The 12,513-nt window shown below is 42.6% G+C and overlaps 2 protein-coding genes across 3 annotated transcripts in view; one reads left to right on the forward strand and one right to left on the reverse strand.

Moving 5' to 3' along the window:
* Positions 1-5,363, forward strand: part of TSSC4 (tumor suppressing subtransferable candidate 4) — a 5,515-nt gene extending 152 nt beyond the window's left edge. The window contains exons 2-4 of one of the 2 annotated variants that reach the window (XM_024209156.3): positions 432-552; positions 2,458-2,530; positions 3,173-5,363. In XM_024209156.3, the coding sequence (XP_024064924.1) occupies positions 3,258-4,304 (1,047 nt within the window). In that variant the 5' untranslated portion in view covers positions 432-552; positions 2,458-2,530; positions 3,173-3,257 and the 3' untranslated portion in view covers positions 4,305-5,363. The remainder of the gene's footprint in view (positions 1-431; positions 553-2,457; positions 2,531-3,172) is intronic. The other variant, XM_024209163.3, reaches the window with a different exon arrangement.
* Positions 5,364-8,616: 3,253 nt separating this feature from the next.
* The window catches only part of TRPM5 (transient receptor potential cation channel subfamily M member 5), a 92,642-nt gene continuing 88,745 nt past the window's right edge, over positions 8,617-12,513 (reverse strand). Inside the window, 3 exon segments of the mRNA XM_024208914.2 lie at positions 8,617-8,817; positions 10,133-10,223; positions 11,698-11,770. Of these exon segments, the coding sequence (XP_024064682.2) occupies positions 8,714-8,817; positions 10,133-10,223; positions 11,698-11,770 (268 nt within the window). The 3' untranslated portion in view covers positions 8,617-8,713.

Below are 12,513 nucleotides of genomic sequence, written 5' to 3' on the forward strand. Positions count from 1 at the left end.
CAGTCCCACTTCCCCTGCATCATAACCCTGCCTGGGGGGTCACAGCCCCTCTTGAGTGCCTCCCTTGCATCATAACCCTGCCTGGGGAGTCACAGTCCCACTTCCCCTGCATCACAGCCCCTCCCCAGTGCCTCCCCTGCATCATAACCCTGCCTGGGGGTCACAGCCCCCTGACCCTCCTCATCACAGCCCCCTCTGTGTAGTGAGATCACTGTCTTGCCCTGGGGAGCTGTGAGCTCAGCACATGACACGCTGCGAGGCTGTCAGATGCTGCTGTCCGTCTAAAATACTGACGTGGCCCCCATCGCCTACTGCTAGGGTATCTGAGATCCATCACTAACAGCTCTCTCCTGTAAAGCCTTGTCCTGGAGGCGTGAGTGTGGTAACAGCTGACCTGGGGTGACTGTGCTCTCTGGCTCCCCCTGCTGCAGGAGGAGGAAGGAGGGAGAGCCTGATTGAGAGCAGCATGGAAGATTCTCCTGGGGACCTGTCCATTCAGAGAGATGCCATCCTGTCTGAGTTGTACCATATTCAGATCACCACCAAGAAACTGTGAGTCTCCTTGGGATGTAGGGGTCAGTACTCTTGGTCTTTGTTGTCGAGGTGGAAGAGGTTTTCAAAGTTTGGGAACTTTTCCTTTCTGTCTTTCTGCCAGTCCCAGCTGTGGTGAACTGCCAGTTTGAAAGCAGCCCTTATGCAGGTGCATTTGCTCCTTTCTTCTTCATGTAGTTTGGAGGATTGCTGTTGTTTCTGCAAAAGCTATTGAACCATGTGCTATGACTGCAAAGTGTCATAGGGCCAGATTTTCAAGTGTTTATCTTCCACTTCACCCAACTAAAGGCCATATTTTCAAATGCGCCCATTATGACATATGTCCAGATTTTACTCCTGGGGTGCCAAACAGTTAAAAATTCTACACACAAAATTCTGCAAATTTTGTCAAAATAACACTTCGTAATCACGCCAGTTTAAATTATTTTGGTAATTTATTTCAGAATATCTGTCAGCAAGTATGTCTGTAACAATACAGACACAAAAATTCTCCCAGGCGTAGAGTGTTAAAGAAACCCCTAATACAACCCGGTTCCTGTTTCTCTGCCACCTTCCCCACTCGCCCCCCCCCCCCCCCCCCCCCCCCAACCCCCCCCCCCCCACCCCCGAAGGGGGCCCCCCCCGGGCCGAATAAATGCCCCTCCCCTCCCCCCCCTGAGCCCAGCCGTGGCCCCTCCTCCGTCCCCTGAAAACCCCCGGATCCAGTGGGAGAAACAGCCTGATGCTTGGTCCTAGGCTTTCATGGAGTTTCCTGCGTGCTGCCCTCTCCTTCCCTTTCGGCATGCTGGGAACTGCACCTCCCAGGAACTCTCTAGCTCCCTCTCCCGCCTCTCAGCGGTATATTCAATGTGTGAGCTGGGCTTTGCTGGCTCCAGTAGCCCCTACTGGCAGCTAGCAGCACTGCAGCCCATTTCTGTGGAGGAAAAGGAAATTCTGCGCACACATTAATTTCTTCAAAATTCTGCATTGCACAGTGGCACAGAATTTCCTCAGGCATAGGCATAGACTCTGTGGGTGCTCCAGGGCCCTGTGGAGCTGTGCCTCCTCGCGCCTGCTGTGAAACAGCTGTTTTGGGGCGTACAGGAGGCTGGGAGGGAGGGAGAGGAGCAAGAACACGGCACTGAGCGGGGCAGGAAGAGGTGGGGCAGGGGTGGGAAGAGGTGGGGGGAGTAGGGCCATGGGGGAAGGGGTGGAGTGGGGCGGGGCCTGGGACAGTGCTGGGGGATCGAGCACCCCCTAGCACTTTGAAAAGTTGGCCCTTGTGTCCCCAGGAGTAAGATTTTTAAAGGTGTTCAGGACCCAATGTAAAAAATCTTTTTCTCTTATTTTGATGTCTAACTGATTACAGGCTTTCAAAATTTGGCCCCAATTGTGAGTGCTCAGCTCTTTTGAAATCTGGCCCATACTTTTCTCCCCTCTCTGTCCTGCAAATTTTACCATCATGGGTGTAGTGTGCAATGCTGTTCATGATTACTATTATTTATCAGTTATTCTTGTTGACCACACTGATTTTGACACTCCTCTGCTAAAAATCTCTTTTCATTTAGTCAAATTCAGTTCTCGATGGGATATTTTGTAGCCACTGGAAACTAAAAAGAAAATTTTAAAAACATCTGTTGTTTTTCTTTCCCATTGAACTCAGGCTGGGACCATGAATTTTGGCATTGGTATTATGTCCTGAGTGGCTTCATTGGTGTGTGTCTCAGCAGAAAGTGCAGAGTTCTTTTTCCAACCTAAATCCCAGAAATGTCTGCAGAGTTTTTATTAGCACAGGCTCATGTCAAAAATTAGGAATCAGTGCCACAGTTGGAGATGACTGAGAAATGTGCTAACTGTTCCTTTTAAAATACCTTTTAAAAAAAAAATGAATTTTCCTACCTTGTGATGTAGATATTTGTTTTCTAGGGTGCAGGAGCTGAGATCCTTGGTGGCTTTAACTGACCCAGAGGAAGGGAAATTGTTTCAGTCTCAAGAGACAGTGAGTGACTAGCACACTTTCCATGCCTATTTACAGTCTTTATTGAGAACCTATATTTATATAGTTTAGGCATATATTTTTTCTACCTTAAAATTTTGCAGTGTATTCATATATTTATATATTGGAGGAAAAAACCCTGAATTGTTAATTAAAACTGGTGTACTGGTAATAACAAAAACCTATTTTAACTAGGCCTATATTCTGAAATAAGCCCTGTATATGTGCATTAATTGCTCACATTCATGCACAAAAGAATGGTTTTATTTCAAACAAAAAATTATCAAGTGACAGAATGAGGTACATATACCTGAGATTTGTAGCAATATGACTTGACACAGTACACAATGTCAATCATGTACAACATCAGTTGAAATAAGGACAATCACAGTATTTTTTTTAAATAGCACAGTGGATGCTGCAACCCTTTCCTCGGTGAGCCCTGAGAATGTTGAGCTCAGAATATAGCAGGGGTAGTCTCCTCACACTAGCTCTTTTCTGTTTCATTTGCACCACTTCTTAAGTCACACAGTTTTCCATGGTCTTGAATTGCTGTGATGTGAACAGAAGAGTTTCTCAGGACATCCTGTTCTGATGTGGTTCTCATTTCACAGATGAATTTATATTTGTTCTTTCTCATTCCAGGCTTTAAAGTCACTAGATATTTGGAAGACCTTATTTGCTGCAGCTGGGCCTAAGCCAGAGAGCACAGTTGAGTAACAGCCCAAAGATGGGAGATGAAGGTGCCGGTGAGCCCTTTGTGGGTATAGTGGCTGGTGGGGCCAAAGATTATGAGGGCGCCCTACCTTCTGACACAGTTTCACTCAGTGATTCAGACTCTGAAGACTTTGGCTTAGTGGATGAAGCAGAAGTTGATACGATTTCTCCAGTGGAACCACCATCTTTGGATGATGTAGGTTATGGATCAGATGAGATCCCTGATTCTTCAAACAACAACCGTAAGTCTCCTGTCCAGCCATTCCATCTGAGAGGCATGAGCTCTACCTTCTCGCTGCGTAGCCAGAGCATATTTGACGGCCTGGAAGGGGCAGCCAAATTAGCAGCGCCCTCTATGGCTGAAGATAACATTATTGATGGGAGGTTTAAGCGCCCTCTGCCCCCACCCACTCCTTTAAGCAAGATGGCTGCAGAAAGCCTTGGAAGGCAAAGCAAGCCACCCCCAGCTCCCAAAAGCTCTCCCGGAGTCCCGGACTACGTGGCACATCCAGAACGCTGGACAAAGTACAGCCTGGAGGGAGTTTCAGAGTCCAGTGATAAGACCAACAGGATGGCTGCCATGGAGTTCCTAGAGGGCTTGAAGAAGAAAGAAGGAGAAGAAAGCTCAGCTATGCAAGACAGCTACACCCCATATTTCAACCAGGACCCCTCCAGCTATGGTGCTGGAAGGATAATATTTACCAAGCCCACAAAGATAGGCATGCGTAGTTCGGAAAGGAAAAGACCAGCAGAGGAGGATGGTAAGAAGCTCATGAATACAAAGCAAGGTCTGAATGAGAAATCTCCCAAAAAGGGCAGTGACCTGAAGGACGAAGATGAAGTTGAGCTGGGCCATCTAGACATTGAAGGGAAGAAGACGATGGAGGAAGAGGAGCAGCTGAAGTTGGGGGACCTGGGTACAAAAAGGGAACTTGGCACAGGTTCCGCTCACACAGGTGAAGATGCTTTGGTGGAAACCGTAGGGTTTCACGGTAGTAAGAAAAGGAGTAGGAAGCATTTCCGTCTCAAAGCAGACTATGAAGAGGCTGAAGAGTCTTAAGAGAGAAACTAATTATACCCATCCAGAGGCTTCAGTGTTATTCCAGAAGGCTACCTTTGTTTGCTCTCTCTCAGCTCAGATCTCACTAGTGGGGCAGGTGTCAGGCATTTGTCTAGCACTCAGTTTCATGGTCTCCAAATATACTATTTTTAGTAAGTTTGTCAGAAATTAAGGTATAAAAACTCTATACCTGCAGGGAACAGTGTGGGCACAGCACCTTGAGGGGTAGGGAGTGGGGTGTGTGCTCTTGAGCAAGCCCCTCTGACTGACGCTGACACAGTGTCAAGTCTTTGACCACAGAGATAGGCTATCCTAACACAAGTACTTCAGCGGGAAAAGTGAGGGATCCAGGAGGACCCCCTGCCTTTCCCTACTTTTCCACCCTCTTAAAAAAATTAGAACCCCCCTGGCCAGTGCTGTAGAAGTCTGGGGTCAAAAGGGATCAGGATTGAAGAGGAACATATAAGGTAGAGTTTTAAAGTATTAAAAACCAAACCCAGTAGGATTAAGTTTATATCCTGATTCCCTACCTTGGGGAGGGAAATATTCCCTTAATATGTATGTCCCTAATTGGGATCAGGTGGGACAAGGATTGAGCCATGCTTTCCCCACTGCCACCGAAAATAAAAACACAGCAAGTAACTGACCATGAGCTGAGAGGGCACAATCAGGAGTGGCAAATTAAATGGTTTTTAAGGTAGTCTGAGTATTTTCCCTCGGTTACTTTCTAACATATCTTATTTGGTAAAAGTTTAAAAGAAACATGAGGCCTGTTGAGACAAAACATCTTTGGAAACATTTTAGCAAAGACATGCGTGAAAGCCTCAGCCACTTCTCAACATGCTGTGTGTACAACTGAAATTTGTGTGACAGCTTACTGACTGGTCAAGCAGCCACAAGCTTTTACCCTGTGTGTGAGTGATGTGCTGTGCTGATGTCTCATCTCCATAAGTTGCAGTGCTTCCATTTTGACTCTTAAGTGGACTAATTGGAAGGGAAGGACTTGTACTAAGAGATTCTCTTTATACTTTGGATGTCAATAAAAACATTTAGTTGTAATTTGGTTTCTGGGTCTGTTTTCCACCTATAGGTGTATTAGCATCAAACACAACTATGAATATTAGTAGCGAAATATAGAGACAGTTTCATTTGGCAAGGTGGGATTTCAGGTAAGAATCTGAGAGGATTTTACTCTAAATATGTAGAGAGGGGCTTTTTTTCCCTCTCTTGGTCTTACTACTTTGTTTTTTTGTAACACCAGAGTAGCTTTACAAGTGCAAATGGAATCATTAACACAACAACAATGAATGTTAAACTTTTACATAGCAGTTTACAAATATTCTTGTGAGGCAGGTTAGTAATTTCTGACAATGCCTTTGGTTAGATGAGGGAAAACTGAGGTTGAAAGGTTACATTCTTAGAATGGATATTTATACTGTTTCTTAATGACTGGTCCAGTCCCTGAGATCTGCCTGCCACAGTTTAGGAAGGCAGCAAGCCAGTCCCCGGTATCAAAAAGATTGAGAAACACTGCAAAGACAGCATATTCCTTAGGCAATTTGGCTTGATTTATCATGGCCAGTGTAGATTAACAATTTAATAATATGCAATTAATTAGCCAAGTTGTAATATTTATAACTGGGCAGTAAAAGGCCATCTCTCCTTTCCTTGGAATCTGCAATTTCACTACATTCATTCATTGTAGCTAGAGATCCCTTGCTTAAACCCTCATGCAAACTTGGGAATATTACTGATAGTGTGCTTGAAATCTCTAGAGAGAAAATTCTTGGCTGCAGGACAGGAACCATGGCTGCTTTTTTGCTTGTGCAGTCCAGAGCATCTGGTTGTTGCTTCCAGAAAAAAATAATAATGTACAATGGGTAGAGGGTGGGGCAATAGTGCCAGTCTTGTGAAACTGACCTTATCCAGGACAAATTGGCTTGGAGAGCAACAATGAGGAACAATTAGAGTCTATGGACATTCATAGGACATACCTAAATACATAAATCCTGCTGGTTTGAAGGGGATATACAAAAATTCAGATAAGGTATAACTTCCAGAGTTGTCACCATATATTTTGCTTTCAAATAAGGATCTGAATTCACTGATGACATCAGTAATGGCAGGAAGTGTTTTGGTTTGGCAAACTGACTACTTCCTAAACACAAAATGTCCCTAAAGCAGTAGCCATTGGTTCCACCTCTGTCCCTAACCTAAAGGTGAATGAACTATTGTAGCATGGATGCCAAAACTATTCCCCTGTGTAGGCCACAGTGATGTGGCACAGCTGACTTGAAAATAAGATGAGCAAATTCCTATAGTAGGAGGAAGTCCTTAACAGCTTTATTTCCATTAACAAGAACCTCTTGCTTGAAAGTGTCCATAAAAGGCATTGTGACCTGATCTTCAATTTTTTTATTTTTGTGTGTGGTGGTGGTTTTCTGAGATCAAGAAACCTGACTGGGAAGGTATGTAACTTACCAGGATCAGCATTTATGATACATAGGAGCCTACAGGTATAATATTTTCTAGGAAATCCAATTTAATTGAGGCCTGTCCATCCAAGAAAGCCAGAAGTCCAGTACATTTTGCCAATAGTGTATTTACATTAATCCAAAAGGTTGGGCACTATCCCTACAAAATTACAGGAAGAGAACCTTTTAAGTAGTAAAATTCAGTTTATTTGTGTATGCTGTCTCGTACAAAAGTATAACAAGGTTTCACAGCCAGTTAGCCTATATGTACAAAAAGTCAACGTCAAATATACAAGTGTAATATTTGTAGCTACTGTAATGAAAAGACAAAAGGTGAAATGTTCATAGGTCTAGTTTCTAGGGAAAATGACTGTTTTTGTGGAGTAGGATTTGATTTTTCAGAGGCATCAGACAAGAAGATGAAAAAAGTCAGAAGAGTTCTTGGAGGTAAGGAAGCTGTTCCAACTTCTGGGGCTGTGTTGGAAGAGTTTCTGTTGCCCACTATTAAAGCAACACAGACAGCAGGCAGAAGTCTGGCATTCAGGGAGCATAGTGGATAGAGTCGAGGGGGTGAAGGTAGTAGAACAATTATGTGCTTTGGGTTTTGAAATGGACAGCAAGCCAGTGAAGACTTGAGGACAAAAGATGTTTCAGTTTCTGCATCTGGGAGAAGTTAGGACTACGGAAAGGCCATAAAGGAGGAAATTACCATAGTCAAGATAAGGAGGAGATGCTGGAAAGTATAACAGTTTGGGGATGAGAAAAACTAAATCAGTGCAAAAATCTAGCTTCTATGCTGTTGAAGCCAGGGCCGCCCAGAGGGGGGGCAAGTGGGGCAATTTGCCCTGGGCCCTGCAGGGCCCCCCATGAGAATATAGTATTCTATAGTATTACAGCTTTTTTTTTATGGAAGGAGCCCCTGAAATTGCTTTGGTCCAGGCCCCCTGAGGCAGCCCTGGTTGAAGCCCTGGGTTATTTCCTGATTTGCTTTTGATTAACAATCTCTAGGGAAGTAAAGAGCCCATGAAATTGAGCTTTCTTCAGCAAACAGATGAGGCAACTAATTTTACTGTGCCAGTCTTGTGAAGTGTCACAGTAAGTATCACACTTTTTGTCAGAGTAATTCCTCTGGGAAGAATACAGGGAATAACAATCAAGAAATGAAGTCCTCAATATAAAAAGGAAATTTGAGAAGGGAGAGGAGGGCACAGAAGTGTTTTCGAAAATATGGTGATGGTATCAGTCTGGAGGGCATCAGAGAAGGTACCAGGGGGCAGTAGAAGATGTTTATTACCATGACTGGTGAAATGAAGTACACAGGCTACAAGAGTAGGGTAGAGGAGAGAGCCTTTATATGGCTAAACAAGAGTGTCAGTATGGATTAGATGGGAGGATAAGGACCAGGAAACGGGAGGTGGAAGAGAAGATAGGAGAGGAAGATGCAACAAAGAGAGCGTGCAGAGCAGATGTTACAGGAGATGAGGTGGTTCTGGAGTGTATTGTGGGCCCTGTCTGGCAACATGGCAGGCTTTGTTCAGGATCCAGAGAATCATGCAAGACACGGTTGCAGGGCAAAGGAGGATGGAAGTCTGACATGGACAGAGAAGAATGTTATACATCACAGGTGATTGCCTCTAGCAATTGATCTGCTTTTCCTTAATGTGGGTAAATAGGTTAAGAGAAATATAGTAGACAAGCAGGTAAGCACTCTGCGTAAGGGCAGGGGATGAAGAGGGGAAAAAATCTCACTGCCCTGTTCACTACATATATAAATACAGTGAGAAGGAAATAGAAGACATCTGATACACGAATACATTGGTGAAGTCCTGGCCCCACAACTTAATGGCAGTTTTGCCACTGACTTCAGTGGGGTTGGGATTTCACCCCAGAAGTACTTCAAAATGGCAAACTAATCTGAGGAAATGAGAACTTCATTTAATTATCAATGTACATCATGTCATTTTCAGACTCTTCTGTATGCTCTTTGCCTTCACTTCTTTCTGGTAGGATTGTTTGATTTGTGCTGGTATTCATAAAACCTAACAGGATTTTAAAAAATCAATGCATTAGTTTAAAAGTATTATGAAAATAAGCTCTTACTATAACTATTGGGGTCTTTGGGGAGCTCTACAAAATTTAAGCAGCCGGTGAAAAGCTACACTAGACTGCATCATTTTTGCATTTTCCACTTCAGACAATAAAAACCTTTGTGTTAGTTTCTAGTCAATTTCAATTTCTGATTCTCATGCAGTGATAGTACTACAATGTTTGGGGAGAAAATGCTGCAAGGGAATTCTTTAAAAAGAATGGAAATCTTTTTACAAAATCTAATCTTGGGGTTGTGTGTGTGTGTGTGGGGGGGGGTGGATTTGCTATTACTGCCACTTTTAACAACAGTCCATTTCGCAAACTCTGTTGTGAGAGAAATAGAGGTGTATGGACTTAGACTCAACCATCTCATGACTTTGTGTCTAGTGATCTGTGCTTTACTCCAGAAGTTGAACACTGAAAACTACTTTGAATGTTTGGGGAATCTTATGCTCTACTATGCAGATACACTTATGTGTTCCACATTACTCTGTGACTGGGAAAATGTTCAATCAGTTGTGTTTATATTAGCTAGGATTGTGTAGTTTGTCATGGTAAACGTCGGGAAAAATCAGGGAGGAGAGATGGCCATAGTCACAAGTCATAGATAATGGCTGCCTTGGCTTGGACCTCTAAATGAGTAATCTGTAATGTTTTGAGACCTTTCCATGTCAAGACCTTGTGGAGTTCTTAGTTACTTCCCATTATAGTATCTTTTTTGACAAACAAGAAAAAATAGACATGGAAAATATCTAAGTCAGACTGTCCTCAGCCACAGTGCAAGATTGTTAATGTGTATCGCCTATTTCTTAGTCTGGACAAGATTTAAATGTGTCAAACAGAGAGGCTTCCCCTTCCAGTGATACAAGGTCAGATCCTAAATTGGTGTAAGCAGGTGTAACTTCACTGAAGTCAATGGAGCGACACTGATTTACATCATCTGATAATCTGGACAATTACTATTCTCCTATTATAATTATTAAACATATTGTGGTAATGCCTAGGGTTCAGCCAGGTCGGGGCCCATTGTCCTAGGTACTGCATAAACATGTAATAAATGACAATCCCAGCCCCAAAGATTCCATGTTCTAATATGTCTTGCTGTTGGGAAGCTTTTGCAGATCTGCAGTCAAAATGCTCCTCTTTATAATTTCATCCCCATTACCCCAGTACCTCCCTACATGATTCCTCTTTGCCATTTACACCCTTTTACTGAATTGTTCACCTGCACTATTTTGCTTTGCAATTATCAATTCAAATACTCACTTGTATATTTTGGAATTGGTCTATTGCACAAGAGGTTATTTTTGCTTAAAGTATCTGCCATTGAAGAAATCACAGCTGAACAGTAGTTAACCTACAAAACAAGTAGTGGTTATGTTAATTCTATTTCTGTAATCCTTCAGATTAATTATCCTTTACAAATCTAAAAAGTTGAAAATCTAAGCAGTAATTATTAAACTTCCTAAATAGCATTTCTATTAAATCAAATAGACTGAGCCATAAATATCTAAATTTCTATTCTGCATATATACACACCTATAGGTGGCTCAAACTTTGAACCAGAAAAATAGGTGGCTTAATGTATCTAGCTAAAATATTTTTTGAGTGTTGCTGTTGAATTTGGCCATTTATCTTTACATTTTGGTGTCAACATTGTTTATTGAATACAAAGTATTTTTAAGGAGCAGTGAAAAATGTATTGCAAAAAAGTTCTGCGATAAAAGTAATCCGATAAGCCACAAGGCCAAAAGTTTACTGGGGAGCTCTAGTGGCATGGAAAACAATAAATGTACTACTTAGTACTTGAATAGTGCTTAACATTTTTAAACTGTTTTACAAATGTTAATGTTTATTTAAACACCAGCTGCTTGTCATCAGAAATTTAAGATGGAATTTCCTTGTATTATTAGTGTTGCATATTTGTAGGTTAGAATATCTCTTTAAAATGTCTGTTTGCATTCAATATGCTAACAAGTCAGTGTAGATCATATCAGTGAAAATATAACTTGTATCAGCGGATGTGGGCATTTTCATAAACTATGTATAATTTTAACATTAAAAAAAATCCAACTGCCAGCCAGTGTCATTTCTAAATAGTTAATTTTTATCTCTGTCAGAGCCATGAAATTCAGCCTTGGAATAACGCTCCAGGCATGAGACACTTTTTTTTTTTTTTAAACCAGCTGGAAATGGAATTTATGCTTTACTTGCTTTATATACAGTAGAATTTGGATTTATCAGTATGCACTTTGAGTGACCATTGAGATCCGTGGATCAAATCTTACTTTCCAAAAGCTGGTGCCCATGTGTTGTCGCCTTGCTTAAACTGCTCTATGGGGTTTTTGATTGCATGGAAGTGATTTCAGTTTCCCTATTTTCAAAGACTGGAAAATAGTTTCATGGGATTTGAGTGTCACTTGACTGTCGTTAAGAGATTTAACAGTTCAAGGGAGGACTTCAAGGGTTAGGTTTAGGCAGAAAGCTACCTGAAGAGAATTGAACCAGCAATAGTCCACTGGAGGGAGAGGTTGGTCTGGCAGGACCAGCAGAATGAGAGAGAAATGCAGTTACCCTCCCCCTTCTCTCTAACATTTGGCAGGCCCGTGAAGATTCTCTCTCTCTTTCTCCACAGAAATAAACAATAAGGCCACCAGGGGCCCTAATGGCGACAGAATCCTCTTTCCTTTTGCCCTCGTAATGTAAAGTGAACCAGCTAAGGCCTACATGCCAACACCACCCCCTCCTTGTAGAGAAGGTCAAGGTCAAGTCCAAACAAAAAATGAAGAGAATATTAGCAAAAGGTCAAAAAAGTATATAAAAAGTGTTACTTGTGATTCCAGAGATCTAAGCCGTTTCTCTTGCTCTTTCATTCCACTAAAATGTTTAGACAGGTTGTCCACCCTAATACAAACAAAGCAGAGACACGTACTGAGCAAAGACATCTGCAAATTACAGCTACATCACTCTTAACAGACATAGAGCTAGATGTCTGCCTGCTTTGCACTGCTGAGGTAGGAGCACCCAGAAGGCTGCCTGCCCTAAAGGGTCATTTGGGGATTCCCTGGCATAGAGAGAGGGTATAGTGAGAATGCAGGGGGTAGGGCTGGAGTACACAGCAGTCTGGCCAATCCTCATGTCTAATTGCCCCTAGGGAATCATTATATACTGGCATGAGTTAAAGCAGTCCTTAGGTTACTAGGACTTGTGCCATGATCCATTCAGTTTCCAACTGCTCCAGGAATCCGGGAAGGTGTAAAGCCAGCTGCAATTCCTTACCCCTCTTTCCGCAGCAGCACCCAATGTGAGCTCAGAACTTGGAAGGCGTGCACCTATAGTATTTTTATCACCAGCTAAGAAGTACTAGCTGTTTCTTGAAACCTTTTCAAAGTGTTTTGTTTCCAGAAACTAGTTACATACTTTTAATTGGTAATAATAAACCGCAAAATATCCATGCTAGCTCTTCCTCCCCCACAAAGTCCAAAAGCTTCTTCAGAGCTCACCCGAATGTATCCAAACTATTTCAGGCCTCCCTGTCCGTACCCGCTTCACCTGATGGCACTTTCCCCAGACAGCTTCTTCCTCTCTTTCACCCTATACACGCATGAGCCTCAGTGCAATCCCTGAAGTGTCCCCTGACTTCTAAA

The sequence above is a fragment of the Terrapene carolina genome, unplaced genomic scaffold, assembly GCF_002925995.2.
Source record: "Terrapene carolina triunguis isolate 2854851 unplaced genomic scaffold, T_m_triunguis-2.0 Scaffold171, whole genome shotgun sequence".
Taxonomy (NCBI): Eukaryota; Metazoa; Chordata; order Testudines; family Emydidae; genus Terrapene; species Terrapene triunguis.